The 18,741-nt window shown below is 36.4% G+C and overlaps 1 protein-coding gene across 3 annotated transcripts in view; it reads right to left on the bottom strand.

Moving 5' to 3' along the window:
• The window catches only part of LRP1B (LDL receptor related protein 1B), a 2,173,551-nt gene that overhangs the window by 606,112 nt on the left and 1,548,698 nt on the right, over window positions 1-18,741 (bottom strand). For all 3 annotated transcript variants that reach the window (XM_027561670.1, XM_027561656.1, XM_027561663.1), the window contains one exon: window positions 17,721-17,852. In XM_027561670.1, the coding sequence (XP_027417471.1) occupies window positions 17,721-17,852 (132 nt within the window). The remainder of the gene's footprint in view (window positions 1-17,720; window positions 17,853-18,741) is intronic.

Raw genomic sequence — 18,741 nt, 5'->3', positions numbered from 1 at the left:
TAGAGGAAAATAATAGAATGGGAAAGACTAGAGATTTCTTCAAGAAAATTAGAGATACCAAGGGAACATTTCATGCAAAGATGAGCACAATAAAGGACAGAAACAGCAAGGACCTAACAGAAGCAAGAGATTTAAAAAACATGGCAAGAATACACAGAAGAACTACACAAAAAGGTCTTAATGATCTGGATAACCATGATGGTGTGTCACTCACCTAGAGCCAGATATCCTGGAAAGTCAAGCGGGTCTTAGGAAGCATTACTACAGACAAAGCAAGTGGAAGTGATGGAAATCCAGCTGAGTTATTTCAAATCCTAAAAGATGATGCTGTGAAAGTGCTGCACTCATTATGCTGGAAAATTTGGAAAACAGAAGTGGCCACTGAAAAAGGTCAGTTTTCCTTCCAATTCCAAAGAAAGGCAATGTGAAAGAAAGTTCAAACTACGCAATTGCACTCATTTCACATGCAACAAAGTAATGCTCAAAATTCTCCAAGTTAGGCATCAGCAGTAAGTGAACCAAAAACTTTCAGATGTACAAGCTGGATTTAGAAAAGGCAGAGGAACCAGAGATCAAATTGCCAGCATCCGGTGGATCATAGAAAGCAAGAGAATTCCAGAAAAACATCTACTTCTGTTTCATTGACTACGCTAAAGCCTTTGGGTATGTGGATCACAACAAACTGTGGGAAATTCTTATACCTGTCTCCTGAGAAACTGGTATGTGGGTCAAGAAGCAACAGTTAGAACCTAACATGGAACGATGGACTGATTAAAAATTGGAAAAGGAGTATATCAAGACTGTATATTGTCACCTAGCTTATATGCAGAGTATATCATGTGAAATGCTGGGCTGAGTGACTCACAAGCTGGAATCAAGATGTCAGGGAGAAACAGCAATAATCTTAGATATGCAGATGATACCTAATCACTCTAAGGGCAGAAAGTGAAGAGGAACTAAAGAGCCTCTTAATGAGAGCAAAAGAGGAGAGTGAAAAAGCTGGCTTAAAACTCAACATTCAAAAAACTAAGATCATGGCATGAGGCCTTATCACTTCATGGCAAATAGATGGGGACAAAGTGGAAACAGTGAGAAATTTTATTTTCCTGGGCTCCAAAATCACCACAACAGTGATTACAGCCATGAAATTAAGACACTTGCTCCTTGGAAGAAAAGCTATGACAAACCTAGACAGTGTTTCAAAAAGCAGAGACATCAATTTGCCAACAAAGGCCATCTAGTCAAAACTATGGTTTCTCCAGTAGTCATGTATGGATGTGAAATTTGGACCATAAAGAAAGCTGAGTTCCAAAGAATTCATGCTTCCAAATTGTGGTGCTGGAGAAGACTCTTGACAGTCCCTTGGACAGCAAGGAGATCAAACCAGTCAATCCTAAAGGAAAAGAGCCCTGAATATTAATTGGAAGGATAGATGCTGAAGCTGAAACTCCAATACTTTGGCCACCTGATACAAAGAGCCAACTCATTGGTAAAGACCCTCATGCTGGAAAGATTGAGGGCTGGAGGAAAAGGGGATGACAGAGGATGAGATGGTTGGATGGCATCACAGTCTCAATAGACATGAGTTTGCACAAACTCTGGGAGATAGGGAAGGACAGGGAAGCCTGGCGTGCTTCAGTCCATGGGGTCTTAAAAAGTCAGACACGATTTCATTACTGAACAACATGTAAGTCCACATGGATATTATCCTCTGTATGTGAAAATTAAGTCAAGATAGATTATTGACCCACATATAAAAGCTAAAATATAACACTGAAATGGAAACATAGAAATTAGAGGTAATGTTTTCTTAGAACCTCAAGAGCACAACAAACAAAATTAAAAAAAAATGGACTTCATTAAAATTTAAACTTTGCATTTCTAAATACATCAGAAAGTGAAAAGACAAACATACCATGGGAGAAACTTTTGCAAATCACATACTTTATAAGGGATTTTATCTATAATAAATCAAGAACTCTAGGAACTCAACATTAAAAAAAAATAAAAAATAAGCAAAAATCCAGAGCAGACATTTCCTTCTCAATATATACAAATGACCAATAATCACATCAAAAGATGCTCAAAATCATTATGCCTCAGGGAAATGCAATCAAAACCACAGTAAGATATCATTTCTGACTATTAAAAAAGATAATAACAATTTGTGGTGAGGATGTAGAAAAATTAAACCCTTTCACACACTACTGTGGGAATGCAAGGCATTTCAACCAGCTTGAAAAACAGGCTGGTATTCCTGATGTTCAAGCTGGTTTTAGAAAAGGCAGAGGAACCAGAGATCAAATTGCCAACATCCGCTGGATCATGGAAAAACCATGAGAGTTCCAGAAAAACATCTATTTCTGCTTTATTGACTATGCCAAAGCCTTTGACTGTGTGGATCACAATAAACTGTGGAAAATTCTGAAAGAGATGGGAATACCAGACCACCTGACCTGCCTCTTGAGAAATTTGTATGCAGGTCAGGAAGCAACAGTTAAAACTGGACATGGAACAACAGACTGGTTCCAAATAGGAAAAGGAGTATGTCAAGGCTGTATATTGTCACCGTGCTTATTTACTTATATGCAGAGTACATCATGAGAAACGCTGGACTGGAAGAAACACAAGCTGGAATCAAGATTGCTGGGAGAAATATCAATAACCTCAGATATGCAGATGACACCACCCTTATGGCAGAAAGTGAAGAGGAACTAAAGAGCCTCTTGATGAAAGTGAAAGTGGAGAGTGAAAAAGTTGGCTTAAAGCTCAACATTCAGAAAACGAAGATCATGGCATCCGGTCCCACCACTTCATGGGGAAAGAGATGGGGAAACAGTGGAAACAGTGTCAGACTTAATTTTTCTGGGCTCCAAAATCATTACAGATGGTGACTGCAGCCATGAAATTAAAAGACGCTTACTCCTTGGAAGGAAAGTTATGACCAACCTAGATAGCATATTCAAAAGCAGAGACATTACATTGCCACAAAAGGTTCGTCTAGTCAAGGCTATGGTTTTCCAGTGGTCATGTATGGATATGAGAGTTGGACTGTGAAAAAGGCTGAGCACTGTATGGATATGAGAGTTGGACTGTGAAAAAGGCTGAGCACCGAAGAATTGATGCTTTTGAACTGTGGTGTTGGAGAAGACTCTTGAGAGTCCCTTGGACTGCAAGGAGATCCATTCTGAAGGAGATCAGCCCTGGGATTTCTTTGGAAGGAATGATGCAGAAGCTGAAACTCCAGTACTTTGGCCACCTCATGTGAAGAGTTGACTCATCGGAAAAGACTCTAATGCTGGGAGGGATTGGGGGCAAGAGGAGAAGGGAATGACAGAGGATGAGATGGTTGGATGGCATCACTGACTCAAAGGACGTGAGTCCGAGTGAACTCCAGGAGTTGGTGTTGGACAGGGAGGCCTGGCGTGCTGCGATTCATGGGGTTGCAAAGAGTCGGACACGACTGAGCGACTGAACTGATCTGATCTGATCTGATTCTTCAAAAGTTTACAGAGAGTTCCCATATAACCTATCATATTTGTTTCTAGGTATATATCATAGAGAAAAAAAAAATATATATATATATATCCACACCAAAATGAGTATATGAATGTTTCTGGAAGCTTATTTTTAAGTCAAAAAAGTGAAAACAACTCAAATGACAATCAGTTGGTGAATGGATAAATAAAATGTCATATGTTCATAAAACATAATATTGTTTGGTAAAAAATAATTAGATACTGAGTCTACAACATGTATGAATTTTATGCTAAGTGAAAGAAATCATCACAGAGGGCCATATACCAGATGATTCTATTTATATGAAATGTCCAGAATAGGCAAACGAGTTGGTGATGGACAGGGAGGCCTGGCATGCCGCAATTCATGGGGCTGCAATGAGTCGGACACGACTGAGCAACTGAACTGAACTGATACAGAGAGAAAATAGATTCATGATTGTCTTAGGAAATTAGGAAAAACATGAGAATTACTCTTGGGTATGGAGTTTTCCTTTAGAATAATGAAAATGTTATAAAATTAGATATTGGTGATGGTTGTACAACTTTTTGAATATGCTTCAAACCACTGACTTATACATTTTAAATGTATTCATTCTATGATGTGTGAATTATATCTCAAAAAAGTTATTAATTATTTAAAAAAGGAAACTGTGTTTTGAGGAATTATCACAAATGTTATGAAAAAGACTTACACCCAAAACCTTAAAACAATCACAATGTTCAAAAATATTAGAAAGGAAAAAAAAAACTGTGGTAAGCCACATGATAAATAATGTAGCCCTATTCAAAATAGTATTTACAGATTGTCAATCACAACATAGTAAGGTGTTCACGTTAAAATATTAAGTAAAAAGTTTAAGATAACATTTTATCAAAATAAGATATTTATATTTTAAAAAATCGACTGAATGTTAACACTCCAAAATATTAACAGTTGCTTTTGGTGTAGTAATTTTGTCTCAACTTTGTTCCATGTTTCTTAATTTTCCAAATTCCCCATTATGTACAATTTACAAAAAAATTAATAAATAAAATATTTATTTAAAAGTTGATATCTGCCATCAATAAATGATTGCTGAACTAAGGACTATTACTCCATAAACTCATTTCAATAATGTTTAATAATGATTGAACTGGTGGATGTCTACTTTTTCATTTAATCATCACTATTTTGAGATAATAGGGTTTCAAGTTAACACTGTAAATAGTATGCAAATACACTCATTGTAATTCTTTGTTGCATCTATAAATTCAAGTCTGAGCCAAGCTCAAAAATATCGCTTGCTTTATTACTAAAATAGTATTAAGGGGAAACATTAAATGGAAACAAATATAAGTCTATAGTCACATTTTAAATAAGGTTATGAATAAGAGTCACCAATAAATCTTAGCTCTATTTCCTTATAATCAGCATAATGTCTCATAAGTAACATAAAGTTTTTGAATTCTTTTATCCAGGATTTAGAAAAAGCTTTTCATATATAGTTAGAACCTTGAATTACTGTGGAATCATCAATTATTTTTAGTATCTTAATATTCAATTTGTAAGGAAAGCAGGAACACAAATAGAATCTCTTCTGTGAATATCTCTTTTGTTTCTCCCCTGAAGAAAATAATAGATTCACAATAGTCCACTTTCTGTGCTTCAACCACGGAAACCTAATTCTGATTCTATTCACATAGGTTCTAATGACTGTTGACTAAGAAAATAGATGGGTTTAAAAAATAGCCTACAGGTTGTTACTGTTGAAGCTGTTAATATTGGAAGTTGAATAGTCAAAAAAAAGCTGAAAGACACCCAGAGAAATCATGATTCAGAAGTGGTTTGTTTTAACTGTTTAAAATCCTCCAGAGCCAGAGCCAGTAATCCTCCAGATTACTTGTAAGTAATCTATTCTAGTATTTAATACACTGACTATAAAGTTCCATTTCCAGTTGCATCTGAGTTTTTCCCCACTTGGTTTACATCTAGCCCCTCTTATTCAGTCCTCAATAAAATTAAATAATAAATAAATAAGACAAAATTCTAAAGATCGGGCTTTTTTTTTTTTTTTTTCAGCATAGTCCTAGATGAATATACTGACAGAAAGCTTTACCCACAGTAAACAATGGGGAATAACATGCTATCCTTGGGAGATTTGCACAGATGCTCTGTGTCCCATGGTGGGTGAGCATAAAGAACTGTCAATTGTTTCCAAATATTTTAGCTCCCTACCTGGTCACAAAACTCTAGACAGGAACACTGGATTCAACAGAACTCATTCTAAGCATATTTAACATCAGTCAACACACAGCCTGTATTGGTACCAAGAAGGCATCTACGCTCATAATTCTGTGGGTGTCATATATCTCTGTATTCCCTATGCAATCCTGCTGCTGCTGCTGCTGCTAAGTCGCTTCAGTCATGGCCAACTCTGTGTGATCCCATAGATGGCAGTCCACCAGGCTCCCCTGTCCCTGGGATTCTCCAGGCAAGAACATTGGAGTGGGTTGCCATTTCCTTCTCCAATGAATGAAAGTGAAAAGTGAAAGTGAAGTCGCTTAGATTTTAGTCACTCATGTCAGACTCCTCACGACCCCATGGACTGTAGCCTACCAGGCTCCTCCTTCCATGGGATTTTCTTGAAAGACCTTTTCTTAAAAGCCTTTGGTGTCAGACAGTTGTCAGTAGAAGATTTAGTGTAAGTTAATATTACATGAAGACTTTTCCAGACACTGGTCAAAAACTGTAAAAGTTGATATGATGAGTTTCTGGATTTTGTTGGAGAATTTTTATGGAATCTTGGTCAAAAGCAAATTTAGCAAATTCATGTTATAAAAAACCAGAAACTAATGAATAAGATGACTAAGATAAGAAATTGTCCCCTAATGAAAAAGACATTGGGTCTGCTACTTTCATGGATAATGGCATTACATCAGAAGTGTGTTTCAAAGTCATTGAAAATATATGTTAGATTTTTCAACCTTGACAGTTAGCATTTGAGGTTAAATCATTCTTTATTGTGGAAATCTGTCTTCTGCATTGTTTAGCAGAATCCCTGGCTTCTATCCAGTAGATGCCAGTAGCACCCCTTCAGTTTTAACAATGAAAAGTGTTTCCAGATATTGCCAAATATAACCTGGGGCATACAATCATCCCCAGTTGAGAACCTCTGTCATAGAACTACTAAGTCAGGTATTAGTACCAGGACCACAAACTACCACCTGTCCTCAGCATGGCTTTCTGAACACAAGGCACTGAATGGCCAGATATCTCTGAGCCTTTGGCTAATATAATCATTTGTTGTTGTTGTTGTTGTTGAAAACCCATTCATTCTTGAATGCTTCTGGAATCTTTTCTCACTTATGTCTTACTCTAGCATGGTAGTATAAAAAAACTATGGTTTAGGAAATACATATGTAACACACACACACATATATACACTTATATGAGTGTGTGTATGAAAATACCCTTATGGCAGAAAGTGAAGAGGAACTAAAAAGCCTCTTGATGAAAGTGAAAGTGGAGAGTGAAAAAGTTGGCTTAAAGCTCAACATTCAGAAAACGAAGATCATGGCATCCGGTCCCATCACTTCATGGGAAATAGATGGGGAAACAGTGGAAACAGTGTCAGACTTTATTTTGGGGGCTCCAAAATCACTGCAGATGGTGACTGCAGCCATGAAATTAAAAGACACTTACTCCTTGGAAGGAAAGTTATGACCAACCTAGATAGCATATTCAAAAGCAGAGACATTACTTTGCCAACAAAGGTCCGTCTAGTCAAGGCTATGGTTTTTCCAATGGTCATGTATGGATGTGAGAGTTGGACTGTGAAGAAAGCTGAGCACTGAAGAATTGATGCTTTTGAACTGTGGTGTTGGAGAAGACTCTTGAGAGTCCCTTGGACTGCAAGGAGATCCAACCAGTCCATTCTGAAGGAAATCAGCCCTGGGATTTCTTTGGAAGGAATTATGCTGAAGCTGAAACTCCAATACTTTGGCCACCATGCAAAGAGTTGACTCATTGGAAAAGACTTTGATGCTGGGAGGGATTGGGGGCAGGAGGACAAGGGGATGACAGAGGATGAGATGGCTGGATGGCATCACTGACTCGATGGACGTGAATCTGAGTGAACTCCGGGAGTTGGTGATGGACAGGGAGGCCTGGCATGCTGTGATTCATGGGTTCGCAAAGAGCTGGACACAACTGAGCAACTGAACTGAACTGATATATATCCACACACACATTAGGAAATATATATGTGTATATATATATGTGTGTGTGTATACACACACACATATAAATATATTCAGCTTTGTCCCATTCCATCTGTAAAGCATTTAACAGTTTACTTAGGCCTTATTATTTTTCTCTGCCTAGAGCACTTCTCCAGGTATCCAAGACTTATTATTTATTAGAGGTAAAAGATTCAAGACTGTGATCCTGGTTCTTCATATTATTCATCCTCAATTGATTTAAACCAGAATTCAGAAGCTGTCTATAGAGGAGCCTCACAGATAATCCAAACGGACAATGAAAATTCACCTTTTAGACAACAATGTATAGAGATAATATGGATAAAACTCTTTAATGTTGTTGTAAGCAGCCTCTGATGTGGCCACCAGTGATTCCCGTCATCCGGTATTCATTCCCTCCTTTAATCCACTCCTTTGAATGTGGCTAGACTGAGTAACTAGCTTCTAATATATTTTGGCAATGGGCTATCACTTATGATATTTGATTACAAAAGGTCTGGCTTATATTAATAGTTTCTGTGTGCTTTTTTTCTCTCATTATTATTATCATTCGTTCTAAGGGAAGCAACCATCATGTTTTAAACTGTCCTGCGGAGAGGCACTCATGACAAGAAACTAAGGTCAATAGTCAGTGAGGAGCAGTGACCTTCAGTCAAACACTCACAAGGATATAATTCCTGCCATCAACCACACTGATAATTTGGAAGCAGATCCTCCCTAGTTGAGCCTTCTGATGAGACCACATATCTAGCCAGTGCTTTGAAGGCAATATAAAAAGAGACCTAAGGAACCTCATAGATGCTATACTATTTTTCTGTTGTTTTAAGTAGTTAAATTTTAGTAATTTGTTATAGAGCAACAGATAAATAATACAAACATTACATGGAATTCTGTTCAACATTATGTGCCAGCCTGGATGGGAAGGGGGTTGGGGGGGAATGGATACATGTATATGTATGGCTGAGTCCTTTCACTGTTCACCTGAAATGATCACAGCATTGAGAACTGGCTATACCCTAACAGAAAATGCTTTTGGTATTAAAAACATAAAAATAAAATTTAAAAATAATATAAACATTAAGAGATAATAATTTTCTTATTCTCCTTTTTATGATGACAGTGATCACTATCATCCCCCCCCAACCACTCTCACTCAGATGAGGCTGTATCATTAACCTTCTGCTCCTAAGTTTATCAGGGGTAACTCTACAATTGGTAACCATATTATCATTGTCCCCCAAAATCCTTTTCCCTAATATTGCCTATCAATTTTCTTTTCCAACCATAAGTACCACATAATTAAAATTCTCATTATAAATGATCAGGGATCTAATATTGATTACTTCACTACTGGTTATTCAATCATGACTTATATGAATTTCAAGGGCAAAAATCCAAGGGCAAGTACTGAATGAATAATTTAATTTGAGCATTCCGAAGCAATCACCTCTCCTCTGCATTCATTTTGTTATTGTTCAGTCTCCAAATTGTGTCCAACTTTTTGCAACCCACGCATGGCAGCACTTTGCAACCACGCCTCCCTGTCCCTCCCATCCCCTGGAATCCATATCACATCCTCAAACCCAGTTTTTCTTCATTGTTTAAAATACTATCTTCCTTAACAGATTATTTTGATCACTTACATTGCATAAACACATAAAATTTTCCAAATTTAACTGTGATAATGGAGTAACTGCTTAAAAAAATGATATGGATTTTTTAGGATGTTATTTTAATTTCATCCTTTTCCTAATCTACCATGAGTGATTGGTTCCATCTCTAAGATTTCTAGTTTAGCCAGGTCCATATTCTAAAAATAATAAGAATTTTATAGAAATAATTAGTTCATTTTTCCTTTCAAGTTCCCAAAAAGAATCCACTTACCACTTACTGCCCGTGGCTAAGAATAAAATCAAATGAGAAAAAAAGAATTAAAGATCGTCCATTCCTTATGGCCAGTCAGAAAATCAATTAAATAATTTCTTTTTTCCTCTTTTAACTAGAAAATTGTCTACTTGATTAAAAACTAATGGCCAATAATCTTGGAAGCTGAATTATAGCTTTCAAATTTATTTTTAAAGAAAGGGTATTAAAAAGGAAAATGGACTAATCTGCCCTCAGTTTTCTAAAAATGGGGAAAACAAACACTCCTAGGTTAAAGTTACACTTAATATGAATGGTATAAATGCACCTAAGCTAAGAGACCTGCACATTATCATTTGATCTATCAGCAGTTTCCACAACTAAATAGATGCCAATCTATTATCTTAGAGACAGAGTATGAAATAATTTGAAAAACATCCAAAATATTGACCTATTCCTAAACATATTTTCTTCACATGTCTTTAATTGTGCTTTTGCTGGATTTATAGTATTTGGTTAATATACAGTGCTTTGTTCAAACATACCAGTAAGATAATTTGTCAATTTCTTAGCCACTCTTAATAATTTATTATGAATTAGTGTAACCAGATCTTTTGAGAATAGGGTTCAAAACTCAGTTTTGACAAGGAAAAGAGAAGGAAAGACATCATAGTATCAGATACAAACATATAAGAGGTACCTGAAGAGAATCCTAAGTTGAAAAGGATCCTGAGAAGCTAAAAATAAATACAGCAACACAGAGAGACTCAGAAGAGGGGGGGAAAAGGTGTTCAAACAGACTGGATGTACTTCTGTGAATAAGTACAAAGCTGGTACTGGGACCTTTCACTTCCATGAGGAATGCTAACTGCCTGAGAAAAAAGTTTCATGAAACTTTGTAACATTTCCGATAACAGAATGATATACCCTAAATAAGCTGACTGACCAAAGCTTTCATCATAGTAAGTCATCACTGTGAATCTTCTGGAGCTTTTGATTTCAGGTAACCTGTTGAGAACTCCAGAAGCCTTACAGAAGGTTACTTTCTTTTGCTTTGTATTTTATGCTCTGAGTTCAAAAATTATCCAAAAAGGATTTGTGAATTACTTCCAATAATTTGTTTAACCTATAATGACTTATTCTATGTATGGTTGTTATTTGTTTCCTGGTAGTGTTGGAAAGCTTGTTTTCTTGTGGTAGTTGGTATTATATGTCTTGAAAGATTTACTGGACTTGCCTATCTACAAATACATACAAACTGTTCACATGACTTGAAAATACAGTCTTGAAGCAAATTTAAAATGACAGCACAAAGCAGTATTGGTTCACTGTCACAAGAACAAGAAGAAATTGAACCAGCCCTAAAAAGTCACTTTGTCTCCAAGGAAATGGTTTTCATAAAATTGAAAAAATGTCTGAAAGCAACAGTATTGTATTTCTTAAGCTATTGCTGTTACTGACATAAAATGAATTCTTTCTATAATTCTTCTCTGGCCTTGGTTGGTGACAGAATGGTTATTAGAAAAAAATTGTAAACAGCTGTTTGCTTAGCCTCCCAGCAAAGGAAAACGAGCCTCTCACTTGAGTGTCACCTGCTTCAATTATTAAATGGATTTAAAGCCATATGATTCTTTACATAAATCAAAATAAAACATGATCTTCTATCAGTATAAATTTACAGAAGTGCAATTCAGTTTCATCAAGTAGTGCCAATAATGGTCTAAGTTAGATCGTGTTTAAGACGTTAGAAATGCAAGATGACATAGCATGAAGAATTAAAAGTAGGACACTCCATTACTACTCCCCCTGTTGATCTCTCTGGGTTGTTTCCTTATCTGTAACATGAGAAATGCCACTAGATTTAGTCAAAAGTTCATTCTAACATTCAAAGACAGATGTAAATGATGTGAGACTATTAAGAAGAAAGTCTTTCATGGAAACAAATGACATTCAACTGTGTAAACACAGCAACAGTATCGTGTCACATATTCTCTTTCAGTGTTGTTGTGTACTTTTATAACAGACTTTATTTTTATAGCCATTTTAAATTCACAGCAAATTTGAGCAGGAGTCCCCATATGCCCTTTCCTTTCCTACACTCACAGCCTCTTCTACTAGCAACATGTCAAATAAGGGTGGTACATCTGTTACAAGTATTGAACCTACCCTGATAGGTCTACAGGTTATATTAGTGTCTATAGGTTGCATTAGGATTTAGTCTTTGTGTTTTATATTCTCTAGATTTTAACAGATGTGTAATGGTATGTTCTGTCAGTTTGTGTATTGTCTTAATAGCCAGATCACTGTGTGATGGTGGAAAAAGGCATTTAGAATATTCCCCATAGTAACTGTAAAGCAATGACATCACCATAATGGCTCTTCGATGCTCTCTTTAAAAAATAAAAAAAATAATCCTACTGATTATCCATTCATGTATTACTTCTGAAACTATTTATTGTTTATCTTTATTCCCCACAGCAACTTAGTAACTTAACTAGCAGATAGTAATCAACATTTGTTAACACTGAGTTGGATAACTCCAATTTGAACAAAAGAGATAAAAGATGAAAAAAGAATGTAAGCTGGAAAAGTTCAGTAAATCATTATGCTCTGAGTAGAATTTCATCCAGTTAAGTAATATCCTATTATGTGATTATTATGAAAAAGTCATGAATATCTCCAAAGTGGGGGTGAGGAAATTGAATAGAGCATTGCTTACTAAAGATCACATTTCTAACTGGAGCAGTGAGCTTTGTTATGAAGGCTTTTCCCCTAATTAAAATATATCTGTAAAACATCAAATGCAGTATTCATTCATCAGGAGGGATATCACCCAGCAGGCCAGGATTTTCAAAGCTGATTTTTTTTTTTTTTCCTGTGGAATGGGACTTTTCCAGTGAAGTGATAAAGAATGCTTTGAACATTTTGAAATAGCCACAGGGTCTTCTTTCTTCTGTGGGTAGTATCCAGAGTCGCTTCATCTGGTGAAAGAAATTCTTTCACTCACTGCAGAAAACTTTAATTCATTACAACCAAAACCCAGCAAGATTCAGATGTGTTAATCCTTGTGAAAGGTATGGATTTGAGCATATATTTAGACGTTTAGAATTGTAGTGAAATAATATTATATAAACTATGATGGTCATACTTGACAAGCAATCCTTCTTCACACCATTTACTTATTATGTTTAGAATAAGAGGCTGTTGTGCCCTTATATTTTGTCATCTTTATTTTGATCCTAAAAGTAGAAACTATGTCTCTAAAGTGATAATAAAAGAAGAGCAGATAGAATGTCTGCATAGGGAACTACTGGAGGAAGAACCTATGATCAGGTTATAAAGGTCTTGATAAAAAGAACTGATGTATCAAAAATTATTTTTTATATTAATCTCTCTGGGGCAATTCAGTTATTTTCCTTCGTTCCCCTCAAAAGCAGCTTCACTCAGCCTAGCCACAGAACTTCTATACTGTCTACAGTGATATTGATATGAATCAAGTTTCTGAAACTTATTCTGATGCTAATACATTTTCATAAAATGCAATCATAAAAGAATCAGATTATATAGTAGAAGGAAGCACCAAAGGTATGTGGAAACATGGTCAAAAACTCCTGATAAGACTGCCACCACCACCATCATTATTAGTGTTTTCTGTTGGTTTACTGTCTAAGTACTGTCCATCAGACACTGTCTAGCCTCCTAGGTTTATATTTAATGACTTCAAAGAGCTGGTGATGTTATTTAATCTTTAAATATCTGCTCTACATATTATTCATTATCATTAAGTTCATTTTCACTAGAGAAATTTACTAACCTACTCTTTCTGTCTCCAAGAAGTTAAGAAACAACTACTAATCTATGCAGATAACTGAACAGAAAAAAAAAAAAAAAAAAACATAAAAAAACCAGAAAACAAAATCCTTGCTAACTGGGAGTTTAAATATAGTTTGCAGAATAGGTTTGTAAATATATATCACATATGCTAACTTCTACAATTTACTGTTTTCCATGGAAATTTATTGATTTCTATATTATCACTATTTTCTAAGTACCTATGTGTATCAAACGTTTCAAACATTTGCACAAAGTGATCTAAATATTCTCATACCGCCAAAAGTGAGGAAACTGAGCCTCAGGAAAATTAAGTAATGTACCCAAGGTCAACACTTGTTAAGGGTTTAAACTGGTTATAGAATCCAGGTTGTCTGTTGCTAAAATCTGGCCTCTTCCCACCATAGGTTTTATTGGTCCCTATGTCTGACCATCTTTGATTTCAAAGCAAGTTCTATCTCTCTGTTTTCTAATTAACAGAAATTTTAATAGACTATTCAGCATTCTAATTTCACATGACTATTCCAAATGCTTGCAATCCTTTTACATTTAGAATAAAATGATTTTCTAAAGAGCCTTCCTTTCTAAGAATGCAATTTTAAAATATGGACAGGTACAATATGAAGAACACAAAGTTTTAACAAATAACTAGGAATTGTTCTATTGAAAAACTATTTTGATACAAAGTATGTTTATTACAAAATATCAGTAGTTACTATGGATTTGGAGCTTCCCAGGGTGGCACTAATGGTAAAGAATCTGCATGCCAATGGAGGAGACATAAGAGAAAGGGGTTAGATCTGTGGGTTGGAAAGATCCCCTGGAGGAGGGCATGACAACCCACTCCAGTATTCTTGCCTCGAGAATCCCATGGACAGAGGAGCCTGGTAGGCTATGGTCCATGGGGTCATAAAGAGTCGGACACGAAGTGACTTAGCACAGATGTAGAAATAGGGAGAATACTATTCTTTGCAAATAAAATTACCTCTCTAGTGGCATATTATTTGAAACTTCAACATCTCAGGGTCATTATAAAACCCTGGAAAGTAAATTCAACTCATACAGATGATCAGTTTTCCTTTAAGGAACAAGAGATTGCTAATGATCTAATCACAGCATTTGACCAAATGGCTTATTTGACATTTGATTTGGAAATTTATCAAATACTTTCAAAAATCATTATGGAGTTTTTAAAAGAATCAAATATGTGATGCCAGCTAAAACATGGGATTATGTATATTTAGTAAAAATTCATATATGAATATACTTTTCAAGAAGTTCAAGTTTTTCTTAGTTTTGCATCTATTAAATCCTATTAATAAAATTCTAAAGAAAGATATGTTTGTAAATAAAGGCAGTGTAGATTACACATGGTAGGGTAGGGAGTATTCCACAAATAATGAGATTGGATCAAAGAGCCTTGTTTGATCAAAAAACACGCTAATTTTGGAAAAAATTAACATATCAATCAATAAAATATGCTATATCTGTCTAAATATATTTGGGAAAACCATTTAACCATTTAAAAATCATAGGAAAGTTGCCTTTCTGTGATTCAAAGTATTTAGTACAAATAATCTTCTTAAGAAAACCCATCTTTCAATCATCTGTGAAAATCCCCAGTAATTTTTTTAATTTATAGCCATGCATTGCATTAACACATGATTGAACAATGTGTAAAAGCTGAGGGGGAAAAATAGGCTTAATATCAGAAGCTCATGTATTGATGCTTAGTTTTTTTTAAAGATTACAGGTCAAAGAAGAATTATTTTAATATTAGATAAAATTGTCTTTACATACAAAAAAAAATAACTTGGAACATGAATTATATCTTCAAACCTAAAACAAGAAGCACAAGACTTGGTTGGATGAGAGATGGAAAAATCTGCTTTTATAAATTTAATCCTTCAAGCATAGAATAATAAATATTAATATTAACAAAAGAAGTATATCCAATGCTTATGCTATATGTGAATTTAGCAATTAGAACAAAAGACTTATATCTTACAATAGATTTAACAGTGTTTACCATCAATGCCCAATCACACAAGTTTTTTTTTGTTTATTTGTTTTGTTCATTTGTTTGGCTTTGACACTCAGCTTGTGGTATCTCAGTTTGCCAACCAAGGACTGAAGCTGGGCCCTGGCAGTAAAAGTGCTGAATCCCACCCACTAGACCACCAGGGAACTGGCCCCTCCATCATATAGTGCCGGGGTCCAGCCCCGGCTGATCCAGGGTATGCGAAGCGGGAACGGCGTCGGCGAGGATCAGGATACAATAGTTTCAATTAGATATTAATTAGAGATATAAAGAGTAATAGAATGAGGATAGCTCAGTAGGAAAATTCAGTGGAAAAAAGAGGCTGACTGGCTTGGTTTATGCGGGGGACCAATAAAACTTCAAGACAAGAAGTTTGCACCACTTACTTAGGCCGCAGGCATCCTTCCGTTCTCCCAAAGGAGAGGAGACACTGAGGCCTCCCCGATTGGATCTTAGAAGCCCAGGCATAATTAGTAAGCATGGCGGGTTCCGCGCTCCAGATGGGGACTCAGCCAGAGTGAGAGAGCGAGCGACATGGGGAGACCAATATTTCGAGAAACTGATCCCAATTCTTTATTTTCCATGGTCTACTTTTATACACTGAGATGTTATGCAAAAATTACACGGGGTCAGCAGTCCTGACTTTTATCAAAGTCAGGTGCTTCATACAAATGTATACAGAGGTCTTAGGGGTGTTACAACATCTTCTGGCCAGGGGGCCTGCTGACAATTTATGACCCTCTCCTTGTGACAGCGGTCAGTCAACCAGGACACTTATTTCTCTAGGGGTCATTATTCTTAAAACAGACGCCACCCAAATAAAGTTACATTCCTATAGGGTGAGGGTGTAGTGGGTTTTAGTTAAGGAAAGAATTTACTTAGCCTAAGGTCTAACGTGATTAATATCAAAGGTTAATACTTATTTCTTCTATATATTCATTAATGTGTGTAAGGGCAGGGGATATGGAGACTTAGCAACAAACATTGGCTCAACAAATGAAAAACCCTTCACCAATACAATTTCTAATCAGCCCACTATACTTATACTAATAGTTTTCTAACTTTTCTAAAGAACCTGTTTTTAGAAGGTTTAAAGCATTTCGTGCCTCTCACGGTTGGGAGGCTGTGAGCAGTCACATGTGGCCGGACGAGCCTGTCAGGCAGGCTAGAGAACCTTCAGAGGAGTTTGTAGGTTAAAACACTCTTGTCACGCCCAGGAGTTTTTATTAACTGGAGCTCTAAGTTAACTCCTTCTCTGAAAGAGGTGGTGGGGGACAGCCCCCCGTAAAGTCAGAGGTGTAGATGAGCACAAAGTAGTAAAGTAGGCAGGCTCTGGTTATGGGGGTAGATGCTCGAGGATTTCCAGGGGGACTCCTGAGGCTCGATCCCGCCTTTGCGTATGTCGAGCCTCCTTCCTCATGACCTTTGCCACGGGCCGAGTGCCTCACTCTGGCCCCCAACAATATACTCTTTATTAGCCACAGAAAAATGATAGCGTCCAATCTGCTTTCTTTCACTGTTTGCTAAAACAAAAAGGTAAGTTAAACTCTGACTTTAAAATGATAGCTACTGTATTGAAAAGTAATACAGAATGGCTTAGCATTTATAATTGTTTCAGTTATGTGGACTCCAGTATTCTTGGGGCTTCCCTGGTGGCTCAGACAGTAAAGAATCTGCTTACAATACCTAGGCTCAATCCCTAGGTTGGGAAGATCCCCTGGAGAAGGGAATGGCTACACACTTCAGTATTCTTGCCTGGAGAAATCCATGGACAGAGGAACCTGGTGGGCTAAGATCCATGGGGTTGCAAAGAGTCAGACATGACTGAGTGACTAACATTTTCATTTGCTGCTACCTGTATTAGAATAGATAATCACATTCTGAAAAATATTTTAAATATATATGTTTAAGTATATAAGCTAAAGTGTTTTATTTTTAATATGTATCATTGGAGAAAAGTAAGCATGCCATTTGAAACATAAAAAAGTAAAAACAAAGCAACCAAGTGACAAATATGTCATTTTTATATTGCTACATGTTAGAAAAATTTTACTTTTTCAGACAAAACATATTTATAACAATTTGTGTAAGGCTTATAAATTCACTTCTGATTTGTTTCCTTATTCCTCATCTTGACTATCAGAGTACAGATGGAAAGGTCCTATTTCCATCATGTTTAATAAATCAAAATACCATACATAAATTATGAATAAAAAGCTATTTACCTGCATGGAAATCTATTCCCACAGCAAATGAAGTTCCTGAGATAGGCATCAAAGCATCCATTTTGTCACTTGGTTCCAGAGGTATTCCCCTGATTCCTTCATGAACAGAGTACATAAGAAATGACTCTATACCTAAATTTAAAAGAAAACAAAAGCAAAATGAATATTTAATATTGAAATCATTCCATTGGCAGGAGGGGGGATCAAGATGGCAAAGTCGAAAGACCCTGAACTTACCTCCTCCCAAAGGAATCCAAAATTACAACTACTTAGAGACCATCTGCTTATGAGAACATTCTAAAAATTATCAGAAAAGATTTTCCACTTTTTCCTTTATATCTTTATAAATATATAAAGAAAGAATCACAAAAACATGGGTAGGACGGACAGAGACATGGTCTTGTCAGTCAGGAAACACACCTACTCCCCCGGAGGTGGAGGATTCACAACCACAGGGGTGCTTCCTAAGGAGTGAAGGGTCTGAGCCCCACACAGGGCTCCCCAGCCCAAGGATCCTGCCCTTAAAGACAAGCCACCAGAAAGCTGAGTTTGAAAAACAGCTGAACTTGTTTTGGAGAGCCAAAGATATACAGGACACAGAGGCTTCTCTTTTACAGAGTGGACACAAAATCTCACATATTGTCAGTACCAGCAAGAGACAGTAGTTTGAAAGGTGCTTGGGTCAGATCCGCTTGGTGATCTTGGAGAGCCTCCTTGAGAGGCAGGAGGAAATTGGGAAGCCCCCTGGGGACTGACAGTCTGGCAGCAGCCACTTTAGGGATCTTGGTATCCTTCTCAAACTATCCAAAAAATATTCCATAGGAAGGAACACCTCCAAATTATTTCTATGAGAACAGCATCACCCTAATTCCAAAACCAGGCAAAGATACCACAAGAAGATAAAAATGATAGGCCAATATCACTGATGAGTGTAGATATGAAAATCCTCACTAAATGTTAACAAATTGAATTTAACAATATGTTGAAAGGATCATACATCATGATCAGGTGTTAATTATGC

The sequence above is a fragment of the Bos indicus x Bos taurus genome, chromosome 2 (assembly GCF_003369695.1).
Source record: "Bos indicus x Bos taurus breed Angus x Brahman F1 hybrid chromosome 2, Bos_hybrid_MaternalHap_v2.0, whole genome shotgun sequence".
NCBI classification, from domain to species: domain Eukaryota; kingdom Metazoa; phylum Chordata; class Mammalia; order Artiodactyla; family Bovidae; genus Bos; species Bos indicus x Bos taurus.
The sequence above is the reverse complement of the archived record's forward strand: the minus strand, read 5'-3'. Positions and strand labels throughout refer to the sequence as shown.